Here is a 19,806-nt window from a genome sequence, read left to right on the forward strand (position 1 = left end):
TTCATATTTAGCTCTTATTTTATTTCATTAAGAGTTTTATCTGTTGAATCATTGAAATATCGATGGATACCCAGATAGTATACTTGAGGTATACAAATAAATGATCCACCAACTCATGTTTAGGGGTTCCCATAAGGGCACATATCAGGAAGCACACTCTCTAGCTATATATCAGGATGCTCATATGAGCCATGTAATAGAAATCTTATCCGAGCTATATCAGGAAACTCATAAGAGTCTATAATAGGAAGCTTATTGAGCTTAATAGGTAACTCCGAAGAGTTATTATCAGGGAGCTCCGGATAGCATAACAGGGAGTTCAAGCGAGTTATGTCAGTAAGCTCATAAAATCCTATATCAGGACGCTCACGAAGAGCTGCTTTTATGTCTGCAATAAATGCTGGATCACAACCAATCGAATTGTGTAACAGGATGCTCACAAAGAGCTGCGGTAGTGCGCAACATATGCAGGATCACTACTGATCAGGATGCGCGTAGGAACTGTATAACAAGACGCTTGAGAGGGCTTATAACGGGATTGCTCGTCTAAGCTATATTCTATTCGCAACATATGTAGGACCACATTCAATATGGGAAATCATGTATCAATTGAATTTCATTATTCAAACGGAACTTAACATTTTCCAGACATTATCGGACATGTGATTATTTCATACATTTATAACATTTATATGATTCACATAAATACATACCGCACTCAATTCAATCATAAAAGTAAACACAATTTAGTTACACAAACTTACCTCGACACTTGTTTGTATATAATAACCTACTAATTTGTCACATTTTCTTTTCCTCAATCTAATTCTTTATTTGATCTTTCCAGATCTATATAAATGAATTTAGCATCAATCTAATGCATTTCATACTCAATTGAACTCAATTCACTTCCTACACAAAATTACCATTTTGCCCCTATACTTTTCATAAATGACAATTTTATTCCTAGGCTCGGAAAATAAAATTCATGCAATTTAATCCTTATTCCAGGCGTAATTGGTTTTTACATATCTTAATAACATCCCATGAATTTCACTAAAAATTAGGATTTTTCCATGTGTTTTACAATTTTTTTCAATTTAGTCCCTAAATCATAATTTCATCAAATTCTCTTTGTAAAAGTTGTTTATCTATCAACAATTTTTCATTTTCTACCATAAATTTCAAAATTTCAACATATTCATCCATGGAAAAAATTTCATACTTTGATAACTCTGCAAATTAATCCCCAAAATAGATAAATTAAGCTATTACTAACTCAAAAATATAAAAATTACTAAAAACGAGACATGATTACTTACCCAATTAAGCTTGCTTAATTTCCTTTCTCTTTCCTAGGGTTTCCATGTATTTTGGGGAAGAAGATGATAATAATAATAATAATAATATGATATTTCTATTTAAATTTATTATCATCCATTAATTTTTCAACATTCCAATTTAGTCCTTTTCTTTTTCTAATTTTTCATGGATGATTCATCAAAATTATCTACTAACTCCATTTAATGGTCTAATTGTCACATAAGGGCCTCAAGTTTTGAATTCCATAGCTAATTAATCCTATAGCTACTAGAATTCAACTTTTGCATTTTATGCAATTTGATTCTTTCCATAATTAAACATGAAATCGATAAAATTTTCTTATCAAAATTTTCATACGTCTTTCCTATCATAATACAGATCATGCAATAATATTAAAATAAATTTTCTTTATGACTCAAATTTTTGGTTTTGAAACCACTATTCCAATTTCACTGAAAACGGGCTATTACATTCAAGCTTCCTCAAGGATCTTTGTTGAAAAAAGTCCAATCATGTTGCTAATATGTTTTTGTTAAAGTGAGTACTACTATGATAATTTTTTTGAGTGCATACAACTTGTATACATGCTGCAGTAATTGTGCATGCTGCAGTAACATATTTTCTATTTTAGTTGTAATGTAATTTAGTTTGGTTGAAAATGAACTTAGTTGTTGATGTTTTGATGGGATTAGAGGATGATTGAGTTGATAAGTTAGCTTATCCCATGTGTACAAGCAATGTTTTAATAGTCCCAATGCTGATTTGTGGGGTTAGTTGAATATTTGGTGATGTATTTTGATTAAAATGTATTGTTTTCATATTGAATGAATAAGCAGGTCAGTTTTGAGCAAACAAATTACTTCCTTGCTATACGTTTGTGAGCAAGTAAATTGTTCTTTGTTTCTTCATGCTTTGTTCAATGTCTTGTTCTCTTCTTTTGTTGTTGTTAAAACCCTAACAATCTTGTATTCATCTAATTTTTCATGTGTCTTTCCTCAAGCCGTAAGTTGGTGATAAAATTGCATCTTGTGATGACTTACAAACTATTGTTGAAGATGGTGACATTCTTGTAAAACTTGAAGCCATACTGGATATCCGTTGGATTAAAAAGGGATCCAAATTTGTTGAGGAAAGTTTGATCAAATGGACAAGGCTCTAGACAAAAGGGGGGAATGGATAAGAAAAGAAAGTCCAAAAGGATGTCTATCAAACGATCCAAGTGTTCATGATGTGCGACTTGATCACCACCTAGATGCTTGCTGCTTGTCGGTTATTTACTTATTTTCTTAGTGGTTGGTTTCATTTGAATTAGTAAGAAACTTGTTGTTCCTATATTTTTGGGAGCATATTGTCTTAAAATGAAAAAAAAACTCACTAATTTTCCTTTGTATATAGACTTGTTTTTGGTTGAGAATAAAGGTAAGCGAATTTCACATAAACTTATTGTAGTTTGTTCTCACCAAAAGTAGAATATTACTCTTATTTGGCTGTGACTTAGACCTATCATACATATATGTTGTTGACTATTGTTTTAGTAACACATGCTATTGAAGTATATTTCTTTTTGTCTTGGTACATAAAGTTTTTAGACTCTACAAGCAGCGTTAGGGGGTTAATAAGTGTCCTATAGGAATATAGTAAAATATTAAATGTATATATTTTGAAAAAAAAGACACATTTCAATTTTTTAAGTTTGCTTGTGGAATAAAAAGTACACTACTAATGTACTAAATATTCATGTAATAGTTCGTTTTCAGTGGGGTCAGAAATAATGGATTTGAGATCACAATTCTGACCAATGAGTCAGTAGTTTATTATTTATTTAATATCCATATAGTTATTAAAGTGTCATATTAAAATTTGATTAGGTAATTTTAACGTTGATATGGTTAATTAAAGAAAAAAAGACTAAAACGTAAAAACTACCAAAATTAATTGTTATTAGTTGTATGTGTTAAATAGTTACAAAATAATGGTTGGAGGGTTTTATTTAGCAATTATACCTTGTATTTTTAAGTGAACATTTATGTACATGCATTTTATATAGGTTATAAGTTGGTAAGGTTAAAGATGCAATTAAATAATATTTTTAACTTAAACAAAAGATGAATAAGCTATCATCTTCATCTCTTTAATTTGGTAAAAATCGAATCCCCCATTGTTGAATAAGAAAGATTTTGATCAAGCTTCAAGTCACTTGCATGGTATGTGTTTCAATTCTTTTTTTATTGATTTTTATATTTTTGAGATCATTGTAGTTTAATCTAGGTAACCCGAGACTAATTCATAAAACTGTTAAAGGTTTAAAATTTTGCATTAATAAATTTGTGATGTTTTTGAAGTTTGATGATAGAACTATAAGCTTGATAGTTAAATAAAACTATTTTGTAAAGTGGTTTTGGTTTATTTTAAAGTTTAAGGGCTAAGTTGTTAAAATAGTAAAGTTGTATGAAATTCTTATGAAAATTTGATAAATATGGGTTATATAAAGACTATAGAAAATTTTGTTAGCATTGATTGGGTTTAATTGAGATAGATTTGAAAGTTTCGAATTTAAGGACTAAACTAAATAAAAGATAAAAGTTTAGGGTAAAAATGTAAAATGACGATTAAGGGTCAAATATATGAATTCAAGTGTTTTAAGATATTTGAATTGATTAATTGAATAAAATTATTATATTTAGACCAAGAAACTGACCAGTCGGTTGATAATAGCGAGAAAATAAAGTCGTTGAGTAGTCGTTGTTGAACTGTTCGTAGCTATTGTGTTTTGGTAAGATCATGTTATGTTTATTATGTTTGATAATGTCTTAATTAATTATGTGTTTGGTTATATGAACATAAGTGATTATGTGATTTATTGACTATTTATGAAATGGAACAATAGTGGATTGAAACGTAAAGTTTGATCATGTGATGATCTTAGAAAAATAGGATAAGCTCGAGAGAAATTAGTGACTAGTTAGGATACAAATGATATGTCATTAGGGAGTTCCAAGCACTAGTTGTCGATGATTACAGTTTCAGGTACTTTGTATCGGTGTTATAGCGTCAGGCACTCTATACTAGTGATTACAGTTTCAGGTACTATGTACCGATGATGGATACCGTACCGATGGCTTGAGATCTTGCATGTGTTGCAGATTATCTGAAGCTTGTGTGAGCATCATTGTGCATCAGTTAATGTCCCTTTGTCAAGTTGTGTGAGCATTACGCTCTCGTGTATCTGGAGTCAATTTACTATTGTTCTCTGGAGAAAATAGTTAACTATTGACATGGAAATGAAATGGGATGACATGATTAATTATATTTGGTGGATTATATCTTGGTATGTGATTCTTAACATGTTATATATTGGTGCTATGAATTGTTCATGTTTAATCATTTCATATAGTTGGAATGATGAAACAAGAGAGGAATTTTAATTCTATGTTTTGTATGATTTGTAAATTAAATTGGCAGGTATGTAAAGTTATGTTTTATGAACATACTAAGCTTTACGTAAGCTTACTCTATTTAGTTTTCTTCTTTGTAGATTGTCGTCTTGCTGTTGATTGGAAAATTGTTGGAGATCACACTATCCGGCAACACTTTCGGTAGCTATTTGTTTATTTTTGTTCGATTATAAGTGGCATGCAAATCAGGTTTCAGTATGTTTACGTTAATGGGTATCTTGGTGATAAATTGTGTCATTTGAGATGTAAACATGTATTTGGTATTTTTGGTGACTTGAATTGGTAGCTTATCATTTGATGTCTATCTTGAAAAGTTTTTTTGATATGGTCATTTTGTTTGATACTTATTAGATTTTGGTTGGGTTATGTTAGCCTTTAAAACTTGGCTCTAATGGATAATTTTGCTATTTGGAAATTGTAGTCTAGATTATGATTGAATAAGCTTGATAAGTTAGTTATGTTTAGTTTATATGGTTAAAGTTTATATTTGAATTGTGGTGTCAATGAAGGCATACTGGTTAAACCTTTAGGATGTATTAATTGATGCTTATTTTACATGTTGAATTTTTATTTATATGCTTCTTTGAACAAGGTTTTATGTTGTGGAAATAATTGAACTCTTCAACTTATGATTTTTTATCATTTTTAAAAAATTATTGATAAAATGGACTAAGGTATCGATACCTGTAACACCCCTTACCCGTATCCGAAGCCGAAACAGGGTTCGAGGCATTAGCGGACTTACATCATAACATTTAAACACTTTCAAGTCATAAATCTTGCATACAATTTAAAACTTTTAGAAACTTAAAAAATTTTCATCTCTGCAGGGGTCACACGCCCGTGTACCAAGGCTATGTGTCACACACGATCGAGCACACAGGAGTGAAAATAGGCTTGGTTAAAGCCACATTTCTCACCCTCCATAAGCATACATAAACACCACACTCCATGCCATTTCAATACACACATAGGCAATCACAACATGTCAAATTCATATACAAATCAAGCCCTTATATCACAATCCAAATCACTACTCAAAACTCAACCTTAAACATATCCAAAGCAACATATCATTATCAATAATTTTTCCTATCTTCCTTATGCATTTTTCTCAATCTTTCATCACCTAAATCATGCTTCTTAAACATATCAATTCATCATTTATACTTCATACTAAGATATACCAGCACAAAAGCATTATATATACATCACATATATCATTTATCAAACACATACTTTAAGCCAACTTAAATGGCCAATACACATCAACATTTACAAACCAAATCACATGGCTAAAATCACCATTTAAATCATATCATCTTAACACTAGCCTATACATGCCATATATCCAAGCCCCAAAGTGTAAAAATACAGTAAGTTAATAAGCGGATAGTGTGATGCGATCTACGTTGACTTCCAACCCAAGCAAACATCCAAGGCACTACAAAACATAGAAAAAACATAAAGTAAGCTTCACAGCTTAGTAAGTTTGTAATTCAAAGAAATAAAGCATATAACTTCAATTTATAAGCATAATCCATTTAAGTCAATCCAACAAGTCTTGGCCTTAGCCTAAACAACATTAGCTTTTAAATTATAAACATCACATGAACTAGCAAATTATAATAAAACATTATGAAATAAGTTTACATTACTTATGTGTATTTACATATCAAGCATATGGCTAAATATCTATAAATCATCCAAAACTCGTTATTTTTCATGCTTTCAATAGCAATTCAAATCTAAGAATTTTTCCAATCTTTACCCTTTTCTCATAACCATTGAGCCATAATTTAAATGAATAAAATGGAGCATATCACAATTCATTTTGACCCAAAAGTCTAACACATAATCATCAACCAAATTTATTATTCAATCACTATCGAAGTGATATAACATAATATATTACCAAACCATTAATCACATTATTATTACATATTCATTTCCACAATGATCATGAACTCACAATTTTCATGGATTCAATACTCAATTGAATTTCCGTACATACCTGTACCATCTCGTACCAATCTCATACTCAATCACATCTTTTATTTACATGTTGAACTATATGGAGTAATATTGGTTACTTGGGAATCTCGCACACTAAGTGCCAATACGTAGCCGAAGCTAACTCAATCACACACACTAAGTGCCAATGCATAGCCGAAGCTATCTTGATCTCGCACACTAAGTGCCAATGCATAGTCGAAGCTATCCCGATCTTGCACAGTAAGTGCCAATGCATAGCCGAAGCTATCTCAAATATTTCCATACAATTATACTCATCAACCATTCGATATAAAGCATTAAAACTCAATTATAATAATGCTTATTAACATACGAACTTACCTGACTAAGTTGTAGAGATACCAAAGTTCAGGGGCATTTTGGTAATTTTTCTATTTTCCTTGATTTTCCACCCGATCTTGATCTAAATTAATAATTTCATTCAATACATTAATTTAGACAATAAAACACTTCATTTCACACAATTTAGTCATTTTTTACATTTTTACAAAATTACCCCTAAAGTTTTACTTTTATTCAATTTAGTCCCTGAGCCCAAAACATGCAAATTAACCATTTTTAACACAAAACCAAGCTATCTGAATATTCATAGTATCCAACACAGCCCATTTATGCAACAATTTCACATTAAATCCTTGTACTTTTATCAATTTGACAAATTAGTCCCAAATTAAAAAATTCATCAAAATCACTTAACAAATTACTTTTAAATATAAATCAACATTCCAAATTCATCATCTAACATCAAAAATCACAATATTCATCAATGTAAACTTTCAAAATCTTTAACAATTTTGAAATCGGAGTACGAGCTAGCTAGAATACGAAGCAACGATCTCAAAAACTTAAAAATTATTAAAAACCGAACACAAAACATACCTAAATCAATTCATGCAAGTGCCGAAACTAAGGAAGCTTCAATGGCTTTATTTTTCTCCTCAATATTCGGCCAAGAGATACATTTGCATGGCCATTTTATGTTTGGTTTTTATTTATTACATTTTAATATACCATTTAGCTTTTTATCCTTTATAATAATACATAATTTCATATATGCCAAACCACCAATCTCCACTATCATAAAATAATGGTTTAATTAATAAATAGGGACTTCTACTTTAGTGTAACATAGCAAATAAACACTTAAATAATTAGAATGAAACTTTTGCATTTTACGTGATTTAGTCCTTTTTGCTTAATTAAATATCGAAACGATAAAATTTTTCAACGAAACTTTAATACTATCTTATTGCCACTCTGCAATTATTTATAAAAATATTTATGACTCGATTTATAGAAACGAGGTCCCGATACCTCATTTTCTAAACCCACTTGACCTTGGGTCATACCACTTGAACTTAATAAATCGCTTATAAAATAAAAATCACAATATCAAAAACCTTTTTAAAATCACAATTAACTCGTAAATATTAAATATAATATTTACAAACCTACTCATCGGATTTTGTGGCCCCGAAACCACTTTTTCGATTAACCCTAAAAACGGGCTATTACAATACCAGACCAAATGAACAGTTTCAAAAGTTACAGAATTCAATTTTGGTATTGATAATTTTACTCAGTATCGATATTTTTATAATTTATACTGATACCATGAAAATAATATTGATACCTTGTTTTGGAAAAATGTCAAAATGGTATCGATAAATATTTTTGTAACACCCATAACCCGTATTCAACTCCAAAATAGGGTTACGAAGCATTACCGAACTTACTATACTATTAAACACACATTTCACATACATTTTCAATATTCATATAATCATCATTCAACAACATACATATCATCCTTAGTATAAGCCTATGAGGCCTAGAACATGCATTTGGGGTGGTTCGAGATTAAACCAAGAACTCAGGAAATTTTTACCAAACTTAGAAAAATTTCCAAACTACAGGGAACACAAGCCCATGTGTCTCACATGGCCAAAGACATGCCCGTGTCACAGGCCATGTGGACATTCGAAATGGGATCACATGGTCGTGTTCCTACCCATTTCTGACCCCATGTAACTCTCTAACTTGGGTCATACGGCCAACACACACACCTGTATGACTAGCCTGTGTGCCCTAAAAATGGCCACACACACCCGTGTGTCAGGCCGTATGCTAGGCCGTGCCAAACCTATAGGGTATACTGACTTATGCCACACGGCCAAGTTACACGCCCGTGTGCTCGGCCATGTGGAGTATACTGACTTGGTTTCTAATTCAACACCAGGGGACACATGGCCATGTAATCTGACAATCTGTCGCACACAGTTGAGACACACGCCCGTGTCTTTGCCCTTGTGGCTAAAAATAAACTATTTACCAAGCCATTTTGCCACCCAATTTGTATACACCTACATAAAACCAAATGGCACCGAAACATAGCATAAATGGGCATCCAATTCAAGCACAACCAAGACCAAAACATGCCAATTCAATACCAACAACTAACATACTCACAATATCATGTTTTTCCAATTCAAAGCATACAAGTTTCACAATTTCAAAACACTTAATTGGTCACTTTCAATTGTGCACTAATTTACCTAAAACCACATATCTTCATAACTCTTAATGCATTCATATGGTACCTCAATGTACCAATCCACAATAAGGCATACCCTAAGCAATTTGGTACCTTTTATGCTAAGTCTCAACAAGGCATTCAACAAGCAAGTATAAACCACATCAGCAAAGAGTATTAGTACATATATATATACATCACCATATTTTCCAAAATAAGCCAACTCACATGACTATACACAAACAAAATATTTAACTTTTACAAGCCAACACAAATGGCCAAATACATAATAACATATACCAAAATGACCTAAAGTCCTTATACATGCCATGTGACCAAAACTTAATTTCAAAAGTACCAAGTGATAGTTGGATAGTATGATGAAGTCTCCAACGATCCCGAATTTGGGCTAGCTTTAAAATCACTATAAAACACAAAAAAACAAACGATGTAAGCTATAAAGCTTACTAAGCTCATATGAATTAATAAGCAAACTCTCCATTTATTCATAATCAAATAATATAAAAATAATATGCTACAAGACATTCAAATCAAAATGTTAACTTGTATTCAATCACAACTATAACCATGAACGTATAACTTCCACAAATTCGATGCTCACATAGTTTTCGTACATACCTGTACTGTTACATATATATTCTCACCATTTCATATCTTCAATATACCCGTTGAACCATTTGAAATATAAGTCGGATACTTGAAAGTCTCGCACCCTAAGTGCCAATATCATGGCCCGAAGCCAACTCAATGTAACCCCTAATGACATGTCATTTGTATCTTACTCTATTCCTCAGGTTCAACCGGGATTTCCAATGCCGAATCTTTGTCGAATGTTTCCGCAAGGTCATAATTCACAATTTAGGAAATATTAAGGTATTTAAAATACCATTAAAACAAAGCTTATTACATACGAACTTACCTCGGATGCAAAAACAGCAAAACGATTTGATTAATCCAAAACTTTGTTCTTTCCCCGATCTAAGTTTGTATTTCACTTTTCTTGATCTACATAATATAAAATTTAGCTTATTTATAATCTCTCTATTCAATTTAATCCAAAATACACTTTAAAGCCACTTTACACATTGGCCCCTAATATTTCACATTTTTACAATTTAGTCATTATTTCATAAAATCACAAATTCATGCAATTCAACCAAAATCCATGCTAGCCAAATTTCAATTAGGTCCCTATCAGCCCATTTTTTTCATTTATTTCACAATTTAACCACCAAATTTCAACTTCACAAATTAATCCCTACTTGGACATTTTACTAAAAATCACTTAACAAATGTTGTTTATCTAACAACAAGCATGCATTTTCTACCATTAAACATCAAAGCACACATAGATTCATCAATGAAAAAACCCCAAACTTTTAACAATTTTGCAAAATAGTCCCTGGGCTAGTTAGATTAAGCTGCAACGATCTCAAAAACATAAAAATCATTAAAAACGAGACGAAAATCGTACCTAATGGAGCATAAATTCCTTGGACAAACTTCAACCCTGTCTACAGCTTTTTATTTCTTCAAATTTCGGTGGAAAGATGTTGTAAAGAAGATGATAGGATTTTTTATTTTATTATTACCAACCTTTAATTATTAAAGACCAAATTTAACCTTTTAATTAAATAACAAAAATCACTTAAAAGATGTCCATAAATGTCCACTTAAACAAATAATGGTTTAATTACCACATAAGGACCTCCACTTTAATATTCCATAGCTATTAGACACCTTTAACTATTAGAACATAACTTTTGCACTTTACGCGATTTAGTCTTTTTTATCAAATTAAACACTCAAACGATAAAATTTCTTAACGAAATTTTCACAACATCACATATTCATGCTTTAATCATTAAAATAATTATAAAATAATTATTTTGACTTTAGATTTGTGGTCCTAAAATTACTATTCCGATTTGACCAAAACCGGCTATTACAATTTTTGTACCGATACTTGTTATAAAATATCGATACTTATTTACTTGGTATCAATATTGATCCAAAGATTTAAAAATTTTATAAGTTAGTTCATTTATTTGAACTCGAATAAAATTTTATATTAGTTTTAAGCTCGATATAGTTTTATTTTCATTCTTAATGGCTAACATTTGTATAATTATGTTTAGTTAATAATTAAATTGAATAAGATTACTCGAGTTTGTTTGTAGCATCTCATAACTTGGGTTTGGTGACCGAATTGCGTATGGAGTATTACAGCTAACCCATATATAAATTATTGAAGTATGTTTTGGCACGTGAAAATAGCATCTATATACATACAATTTTTATGGATTTTTTTAATTTTCACTTGATACGCTATATTCCGGTCTTGTCAATAGAGGTTAAACGTTGGCCATATTAATATGCTTTCTATGATTAGAAACCAATTTCAGCTGTACCATCAATTTAGAATAGTGATAAATTCTTGACCCATGCCAATAGGTAATTGTGATTCCGACCTTTGTTATTGGGGTAAAGGTGATCATAGCTTATAAAACGAGAAGTGTCATGTATAATTACATACACTTAGAAATTTCATTTCTTTTTTATTCATGTTTATGATATGAAATTTGACTTGCACTATGATGGATTACCTAAGATTTTTTCATACATGCTTTTAATCAAAACTTTAGCCTAAATAATTTTATGTTTGCTTAACCTGATCAATTGGAATATCTATTACTTACTGAGTAATTTGTACTCTCTTTTTTTTTATTTTTTTTTAAATTCGGATTTTGGTTGTGAACGTAAAATCTCCGAAGAGTGATATTCTTAAATTTAATGCATTGTCTTGAAAAGTTTTAGATGATAATACTTCTTCGATTTTCAAGACTAATAGATATCACTACTCAAGTTTTAATTTTTTATTAGAATTCTCTTAGCTTACTTTGTTTATTTCAAAACATACTTTTGAATTCCCAAATTGTATCAATGTTTATAAATTACAATTGGATATTCCTTAAAAAATTGTTTAGCTTATTTGATTTTAGTTCCTTTACTTGTAGCCTAGCATATTTATGAGATAGAATCTCACAGATGTGCAACGTTTGTTAAGTCTCGATTCAAGGAGTGACACTGAGAATAGCTTTAAAAATATGGCTTTAAAGGGTGACACTGAGAATAACTTTAGAAATATGACTTTAATGCATAAGGATCCACTACTTGTAACTTGTTTATAACTCTTTTGCAATACCAACTTGTTTATATCTTTTGAAAAACTTGAGATTTACTTGTATTGACAAAATAGAAAACCTTTTGTAGCACTACAATTAGACTTATTAACTCATAGACAATCCCATTGACACTTGAACATATACTCCTATGTAACTCTATGAATCAAGAAAATTACAAAACAAGAAGAGTAGAAGAAACAAAGGAAGAGTGGAAAAAATATTTTCAACTTGTTGCTTCCCACTAGGAAGCATGGGAAAGAATTAATGGGGAAGTATGGGAGAAGCCATGGGAAGGTAGTTGAAGAAGGAATTATAGCAAATGGCTTATAGTATAAGATAATAATAGATCAAAAGACAAGGCAAGCTGACACAGGCCAGGCCAGCTAAGAGAACCAGAAGAATGCTGGAGCAGGAAGAGGGGGTGAAATGTGCGGATTAAAGGGGCAGTCCAATCAAATCATTGGGTTATTCATTCATACTTGCAGTTTAAGCTGTTCACTTGAAATATCATCTTAGTTTAATGATTTATTCATCCGTATATGAAGTTAACACTTATAAATTGTTCTAGCATATCTTGTATTATATTCACAGTCCAAACTAGCTGTTGACATAGGGAAATAATACTTATAGTTTTACTTCTATGCTTCTACAAATACCCATTCCGCAGTTCCAACGAGAAAAAAGGGGGGAAATGGAAGAGGGAAAATGGAGTCAAATTTTCAGTAGTCCCACAATTTAATTAAGTCCTTTTTACTTACATTCAGTTTCTCACACCATGTCTGCAAAACTGTAGGAAGCTCTACTCGAATGATGTGCAGAATTGAGTGATTTATTGTCCCCCTTCGCCTTCAGACAAACGCGTACAGCATTTAAAGTCCTCAGGGGATGAACCCTTTGCTGTCCTTTTCAATCATTTCTGTGAATAACTTGAGAGAAAACAGAGTCATTTCCACTTGTCTTTGTCAATGTAACAAATAATGATCCGTATTTCTCTTTCCTTGTTCTGTTTTTTTCTAAGTTTTTTTTAAAAATTTATTATTCTTGCCGAAATTTTGGAATTAATTAACTTCTGAAGTTCATCCAATGCAATAAAAAAAATGAATATAAGGATATTTTCAAGCTAAAAGAGAGTATTTAAACTATTGGTTTGGTCGGTAAGATATGGAGCCAAACAAATCTTAAGTATGGAATGTTTGAAACTACGAATCGCTGGCTGGGGTGTTAAGGATCATTGTACAATTCCATATAACCACTTCCATCCTCTTCGCTTTACTTTTTTTTTAACTCCCCTTAAATCCCTGGCAAAGACTTGGGTTGTTTGTCTCCAGCAATTCCTTGTTTTGCCCATTACATGCATGCACAGACAGACAAGGGTCCAGAGATACGCAAAAGCTTATCCCGAATCCAGCTGCAGAACATAGCCCAGAAGAGAGTAGAATAATAGTTCATGAATTAGATGTATATATAATATCTCCTTCAATGATAAAACAAAGGGTCTATACTCCATACAGTTACTGAGATTTAAATCTCACCTATATGAATCAATGAAAAAGATCCATATAAAGCTCTCTTTTTTCACTCTTTTGACAGTCTGGGCCTGAGGCAAGCTGGTGTATATTTAATATCCATTAATACTACTAACATTTACAATATATAATATGTATGTCAACAAACTGAAAGTGGAGAATCACACTCTGCCCAAGAAGCTTATCCTATCCCTCTTTCATATCTTATCTTTTCCCACTCTCAACTTGTGGGGTCTTAACATCGAGAACTTCGAAAGATCACACCGATCAAGCACCATCCTTTCTCACTCAGAGTTCATGTCTGACCTTACAAGCAATAATTTTCTTATACCCTTTTTTATATAATGACATGCATGTTCGTACACTTTTGTATCAAGACACCAACTGCTATAAAAATGGCTACACCATCTCAATATCCATACATTTCAGCTTAAGAAATAAATAACATCACTAAACCTCCTACCAAGACTTCGACCAACCCAAGCTCATAACCTCTTAGGCCTTAGTTACATATCATGTCAACCAATTAATGCTCCCCCCAAAAGCTCTCTCTCTCTCTCTCTCTCTTTCTACTGCTATATAATCCTTTCTTTCAGTTCCATCTGTTTCACTACCCAAATCTCCATTTCAGATTACATGTGCAAGTTCCTTTCCCCCATCTACTCTCTGTCTATGTTGGCATATTGCTAGACAATGAAGGGGAAATTTCTAAAGGCATGCATTACCAAATGGAGGAAGATGGGGAATAGAGTCATACCTTGTGGCAGTTGCGAATACTGTTATGAGTGGGCAAAGTGGCCTAATACCAAGAATGAAGAGAGTTCAATCCCGAGAGATGTGCCAAAGGGTCACTTGGTAGTATATGTTGGTGAAAACTATAAGAGGTTTGTAATTAAACTTACCTTGCTCAAGCACCCACTGTTCAAGGCATTGCTAGATCAAGCTCAGGATGAATATGATTTTACCACAGACCCCAAACTCTGCATTCCTTGTGATGAAAGCCTTTTCCTCGAAGTTGTTCGATGCGCTAGCTCTCCTCAAGATTGAACACTCTCCCGGTGTCTAAAGGATTTTATGCTAGAAACTTGATTGATTCACGGGGTTTCAGTCTAATAAGAACGCTAATATATAGTATACTGAGTAGATCGTTGTAACATTTTTTTTGTAGCATATAAATGTAACTCCACTGAAAAAGTATTTGACTTCCTGTTTGCCTATTTTAAGTTCTGGTTCTAAGGGCCTCAACCTCTCAAGGCATATGAAAGCTGGTGTGCCTAAATGGAACCCAATTAAACACACAGTACGATACCATATCAACACCAAACCCCTACCAGCTCCGGAATCCACTTTACATTGGAACTTGAAAGAACAGCTAATTGAGGTACAAAACGTATGTGTAGATGCGGGTATATGTTAAACGTATGTTTAATTTTTTTTCAAGTCTCTTTCTCTACATCCATATCCAAATGTCTGCTGGACATGGTTGTCAATATTTCATACAAAATAAAGAAAAATATAGTATAAAGCTATAAGATTAGAATTATATTACTATCAATGAAAATTGCCCTAGAGACCGGGGAAGCAGGCTCCTTAATCTCATCGAGCCCGTCTCAAGGGCAGTGTCCATGATACTTACCTGTAACAGTAAAGCATGGTTCAACTAGCAGATGCACGCAAAAAGCGGGTAACTAACGAGGAAGAATCAGACATTCTAGGTTTAGCTAAGATTATCGAACTGTGTTCTTCAAGATTCATCTAGAAATTCAGGAACAAATGCTGCAAGAAGAATGAACAGAACTTTAGACGTCAAGTGTCTGAATCAAATTATGACACTAGATTAGCAAGCAGTGACCTTGAAACACGGAAAAGAATCGAATCCCAAGCATTTGCACTGTGTTAGCATGGGATGTTGTCAAATGCATGACGATAGAAAGGTTACAAGTCAAAAGGTGGGAAAGCTATGGTTCCTTAGCACTGAGAAACGCTGTATGCAGGTTCAACGCCAAAGAATTTCCTCAGCTTGGAACCTCCAAAGTAAAACCAGAGAAGTTGCGAAAAGATAGAAACTCTAGTATATTGAGCTATGAAAAATACACCAATCGACACACAGTAGAATCTTGTAACATATCATATGCTTTGCTCATTAGCATCGTAAGTCTAAACTGTCTACAACAATGAGAATAGATATATAAACTCAGTCTTCGCATAACAATAATACTTGCCAACAAATATAGACAGAAACAAGGACCAAAGGAAACTTGGTTACAAATCACAGCAGAGCATACTACAAGAATCTACAGAGTATGACAAAATATTACAGACTATAATGTATTGAATCTGAAAACTATAAAAAATTTGATGATGATGATAACAACAACAAAACTCAGTCAGAAAACTTTGCGGCACCTTTATAGAAAATGCTTATTATAAGATCTTGTTCCATACGAAAAACAAGATACAGCCATCCACATTTTCCACCAACATGGAGTAAATGTATTTCAAAGCCACAACCCAAAAGTTTCTTTTAAAACAAAAAACCAGCTTCGTTGAACCTGTCCAACTACATGGGCAAAACGGCCGCTTCATTACTGAAGCTACCCAATAACAACATTGGAATAACAAAATCCAGTTTGAGGATAATGTTGACAATTTAATTTTATATAACACCATTTTGGTGATTTGAACCCTGTAAAGATATAAGAGGGCAACCATCCTTAAAGTCTCTTATAAACTAACATAAACACCCTCAAATCCCAATTCACCATGACAACTTGTTGAACTTAGACTACACTCCGCAAATTACCAACAATTACAAGCGATGTAAAAACAAGAAAAGACTCCTACAGTGCAAAAACAGAAAATCATAACATCACATATAAACAGTCTAAGGACAACAGCACTAGCAGTATTTGAAGCATGAGAAATTATTACCATTCTCATATACCAGCAAGGAACAAGTACTGCAAGGCAGTAAGAAACAACTGATGGCAACAGAATATACACACAGAAGCTTTGTAGTGGAAAATATACACAAGTATATATTGTGTTCCCTCATAAAAAAGTACATGCAATGCATTGGCAGGTTCTTAGACCGAAACTATGGCAGTATTGCATCATTAGCTCTGCAAAAACAGGAAGACTCGAAGCATTGAAAATGTTGCCGATATCTTCAGGCATCTTCAGTGTCAGAATCGAAAGTTATAGCAGCAAATGAAAATTTCCCCCATTTTTTCCGATTGAATTTTCATCCAAGTCCATCAATCAAAGCCTCCAATTCTCTCCTCCCATACCTCCTACCTTCTGTATTAGCTTCCCTAGACTTCACCACAAAGTAAAATATCAACCAAGCTACCATGAAATACAACTCCAGAGCTGCCTGAATAACCGTGGCAAAAAATTCTCCCCCTATACGAGTCAAAATCAATCTTGCCAACGACCCACCTAAGATAGCTTCATAACACTGAATCTGTATCCCTTGGTTCAAAAGTGTTGACATCAGATAACAACCTTCTTTAATAATTTCTCTCCCGGTTCTCCTTGAATCCACAACGGCTACCCAAGCAGCTAATGAGAATGCAAATGAAACCAAAGTATCCACCAGAAACCACGTAAACAAAAACCCTGAAATCTCCTTCTCATAACCCCTAATCCATGGTGACATAACCGAAAAAGGCATCAACTTTAACCTGACAAAAAGCTTAAAAAACGAGTAGTGATCCTCAATTTCTCCGAAATACCACAATCCAAGAAGCTGAGTCACCGCGTCTCTTACCGCCCATTTTATTAGAACGAACCCAGTGAGTCTTTTCAAACCCATTTTAGACCCACCCCAAAAAGCCCCAAAAAAGGAAACAAATCTTCCAATCAAGTCATTAACAATTGTGACAAAAAGAACACCAAAAATCAAAGAGTAAATCGCCGTAAATCCTAGAATTACCCATCCATACGCCGCGGATAGAAAGCTGACGATAAAGAAAAGCACCGCTGCGTCTCGACGCCCCAATTCAAATCCTTTATAAACAAACTGAAAATCCACAATCTTTTCTTCTTGCTGGTCCCTTTCATTGTTTTCGTAGTCAAATGAGATTGTCTTGAATTTGACTCCGTAACGAATAATTTCCGGCAGCAGAATACCGTTATCCGCAACGAAATGCGAAAACCCTAATTTGGTATCGAAGTTTGAAAGAATCAACGGCGTGCCATTAAGGGGGCGGTTAGATAAAGAAGCGAACGGGGAGCGGTGGCGGAGGTCATCGTCGGAAGAGAATAAGTCATTATCAAGAGCGCCGACGCGCGTGAGGTGGAGGAAAGGACGGCGTGCGTGGCGACGGGTTGATTGGAAACGCGCGTGCGGATGGGACGGGTGGAGGTCGAGGCGAGAAAGGAGGGATTTGAAAGAAGGATCACGGTCAATAAAGGAATTGAGGAGAAAGGAACCGGATTCAACTAAAGAACGAAAAGAGAGGAGAAGGAAAGAAAGGAAGATGAACGTGAAAGGGTGGGCGGTAAAATGCACGGCAGTCTTTTTGAGGATCTGCGATGTGGACCGTAGCTGGCCGAACCGGTGGTAGTGATGGTGATCGGTCATGGCGGTTGTCTTGTCTCTTTCGGGTTCAGATTTCTGGGGCGTGAATGAGGGGCAAGGCCATTGTTTCTCTTATTTTCTTTTTCTATTTCAGATTTTTTTTTTGGTCTAAATTTGCTATCAGTCCTCCTATTTTTTACATTTTAAAATTAATCTCTCCACTTTTTTGAGCAAATCTCTCTATTTTTAATTCACGAATTTAGTCACTATTGTATTGTTTAATAACTTAAATTGAAATGATAACACTGAACTTTGTTTTTTTTTTTTATAAAAATAATATAAAAATTATTTATTTATTTATTTATTTATTTATAAAAATTTCAAAAATTATTTATGAAAATAGGGTGTTTGTTAACGTGATCGTCGGTGTTGCCTGATACACTGACGACACCATCTCACTTTTCAACCAATCATCTGACAATTATTAGACTTTTAAAAAAAAAATTGGTGTCTTTATTATGTCAGGTGGCACCTGTATGTATATCTGAAAATAGCTCTGAAATTATAGGTATACATGGTGATAAAAAAAATTTAATGGTGTCGATGGTGAGTTAGGTGGCACTGCTTATATTTAAAAAAAACAACACACATGTTAAGAAAAAAAGTTGAAATGAAAAATGTATATTTTAATTACTGTTGTCGGTGTGTCAAACGGCACCAATTTATTTAAAAAAACATGTTGTCAATGAAAAAACAATAGCAAAACCAAAAAAATTATTTGTATTACTATCTCCTGACAAGTCGACAACACCGGTTTAAAAATCTGGGTCACGCGACATTGTTAGGCGAAACCGCCTAGTATATAACCCCCCATCCCTCAGCTAAAATTTTGTTTCTTTTGAAGAGAACAAAAAATAAATTTGTGTTTAGTAAAAAAGGAAAAAAAAGCTAAAAAATTGTTTAGCAATATTGGAGAAAAAAATTGGTTTAACAAACCAGAAAAGAAAAGAAAAAAGCTCTTTAGAAATCAACATATTTATTTTTCATTTTAGACTTCAAAAGTAAAGTTCGAATTTATAAAGTTAGTTTGTAATTATTTATATTTGATTATATTTTATAGTGATAATTAGTAATATGAGATGCAAGTTATATTTTTTGATAAAAAGTGCTTTTGTTGCTAATTTTGTTAATAGGCGCTATTTTT

At 32.9% G+C, this 19,806-nt stretch overlaps 2 protein-coding genes across 2 annotated transcripts; one reads left to right on the plus strand and one right to left on the minus strand.

Moving 5' to 3' along the window:
• The first annotated feature begins 14,547 nt into the window (after positions 1 to 14,547).
• On the plus strand, positions 14,548 to 15,282 carry LOC107948376 (indole-3-acetic acid-induced protein ARG7). The gene has a single exon (XM_041111043.1). It carries the CDS (start codon positions 14,771 to 14,773, stop codon positions 15,122 to 15,124), a length of 354 nt encoding a protein of 117 aa, XP_040966977.1. The 5' UTR covers positions 14,548 to 14,770; the 3' UTR covers positions 15,125 to 15,282.
• Positions 15,283 to 15,809: 527 nt separating this feature from the next.
• Positions 15,810 to 18,733, minus strand: LOC107948375 (uncharacterized). The gene is made up of 2 exons (XM_016882898.2): positions 17,009 to 18,733; positions 15,810 to 15,853 (listed from the first exon to the last, which is right to left on the minus strand). The coding sequence occupies exon 1, from the start codon at positions 18,663 to 18,665 to the stop codon at positions 17,322 to 17,324; it is 1,344 nt and encodes a 447-aa protein (XP_016738387.1). The 5' UTR covers positions 18,666 to 18,733; the 3' UTR covers positions 15,810 to 15,853; positions 17,009 to 17,321.
• Between the last annotated feature and the right edge of the window lie 1,073 nt (positions 18,734 to 19,806).

This window comes from Gossypium hirsutum, chromosome A04, assembly GCF_007990345.1.
Source record: "Gossypium hirsutum isolate 1008001.06 chromosome A04, Gossypium_hirsutum_v2.1, whole genome shotgun sequence".
In the NCBI taxonomy this organism is placed as follows: Eukaryota; Viridiplantae; Streptophyta; class Magnoliopsida; order Malvales; family Malvaceae; genus Gossypium; species Gossypium hirsutum.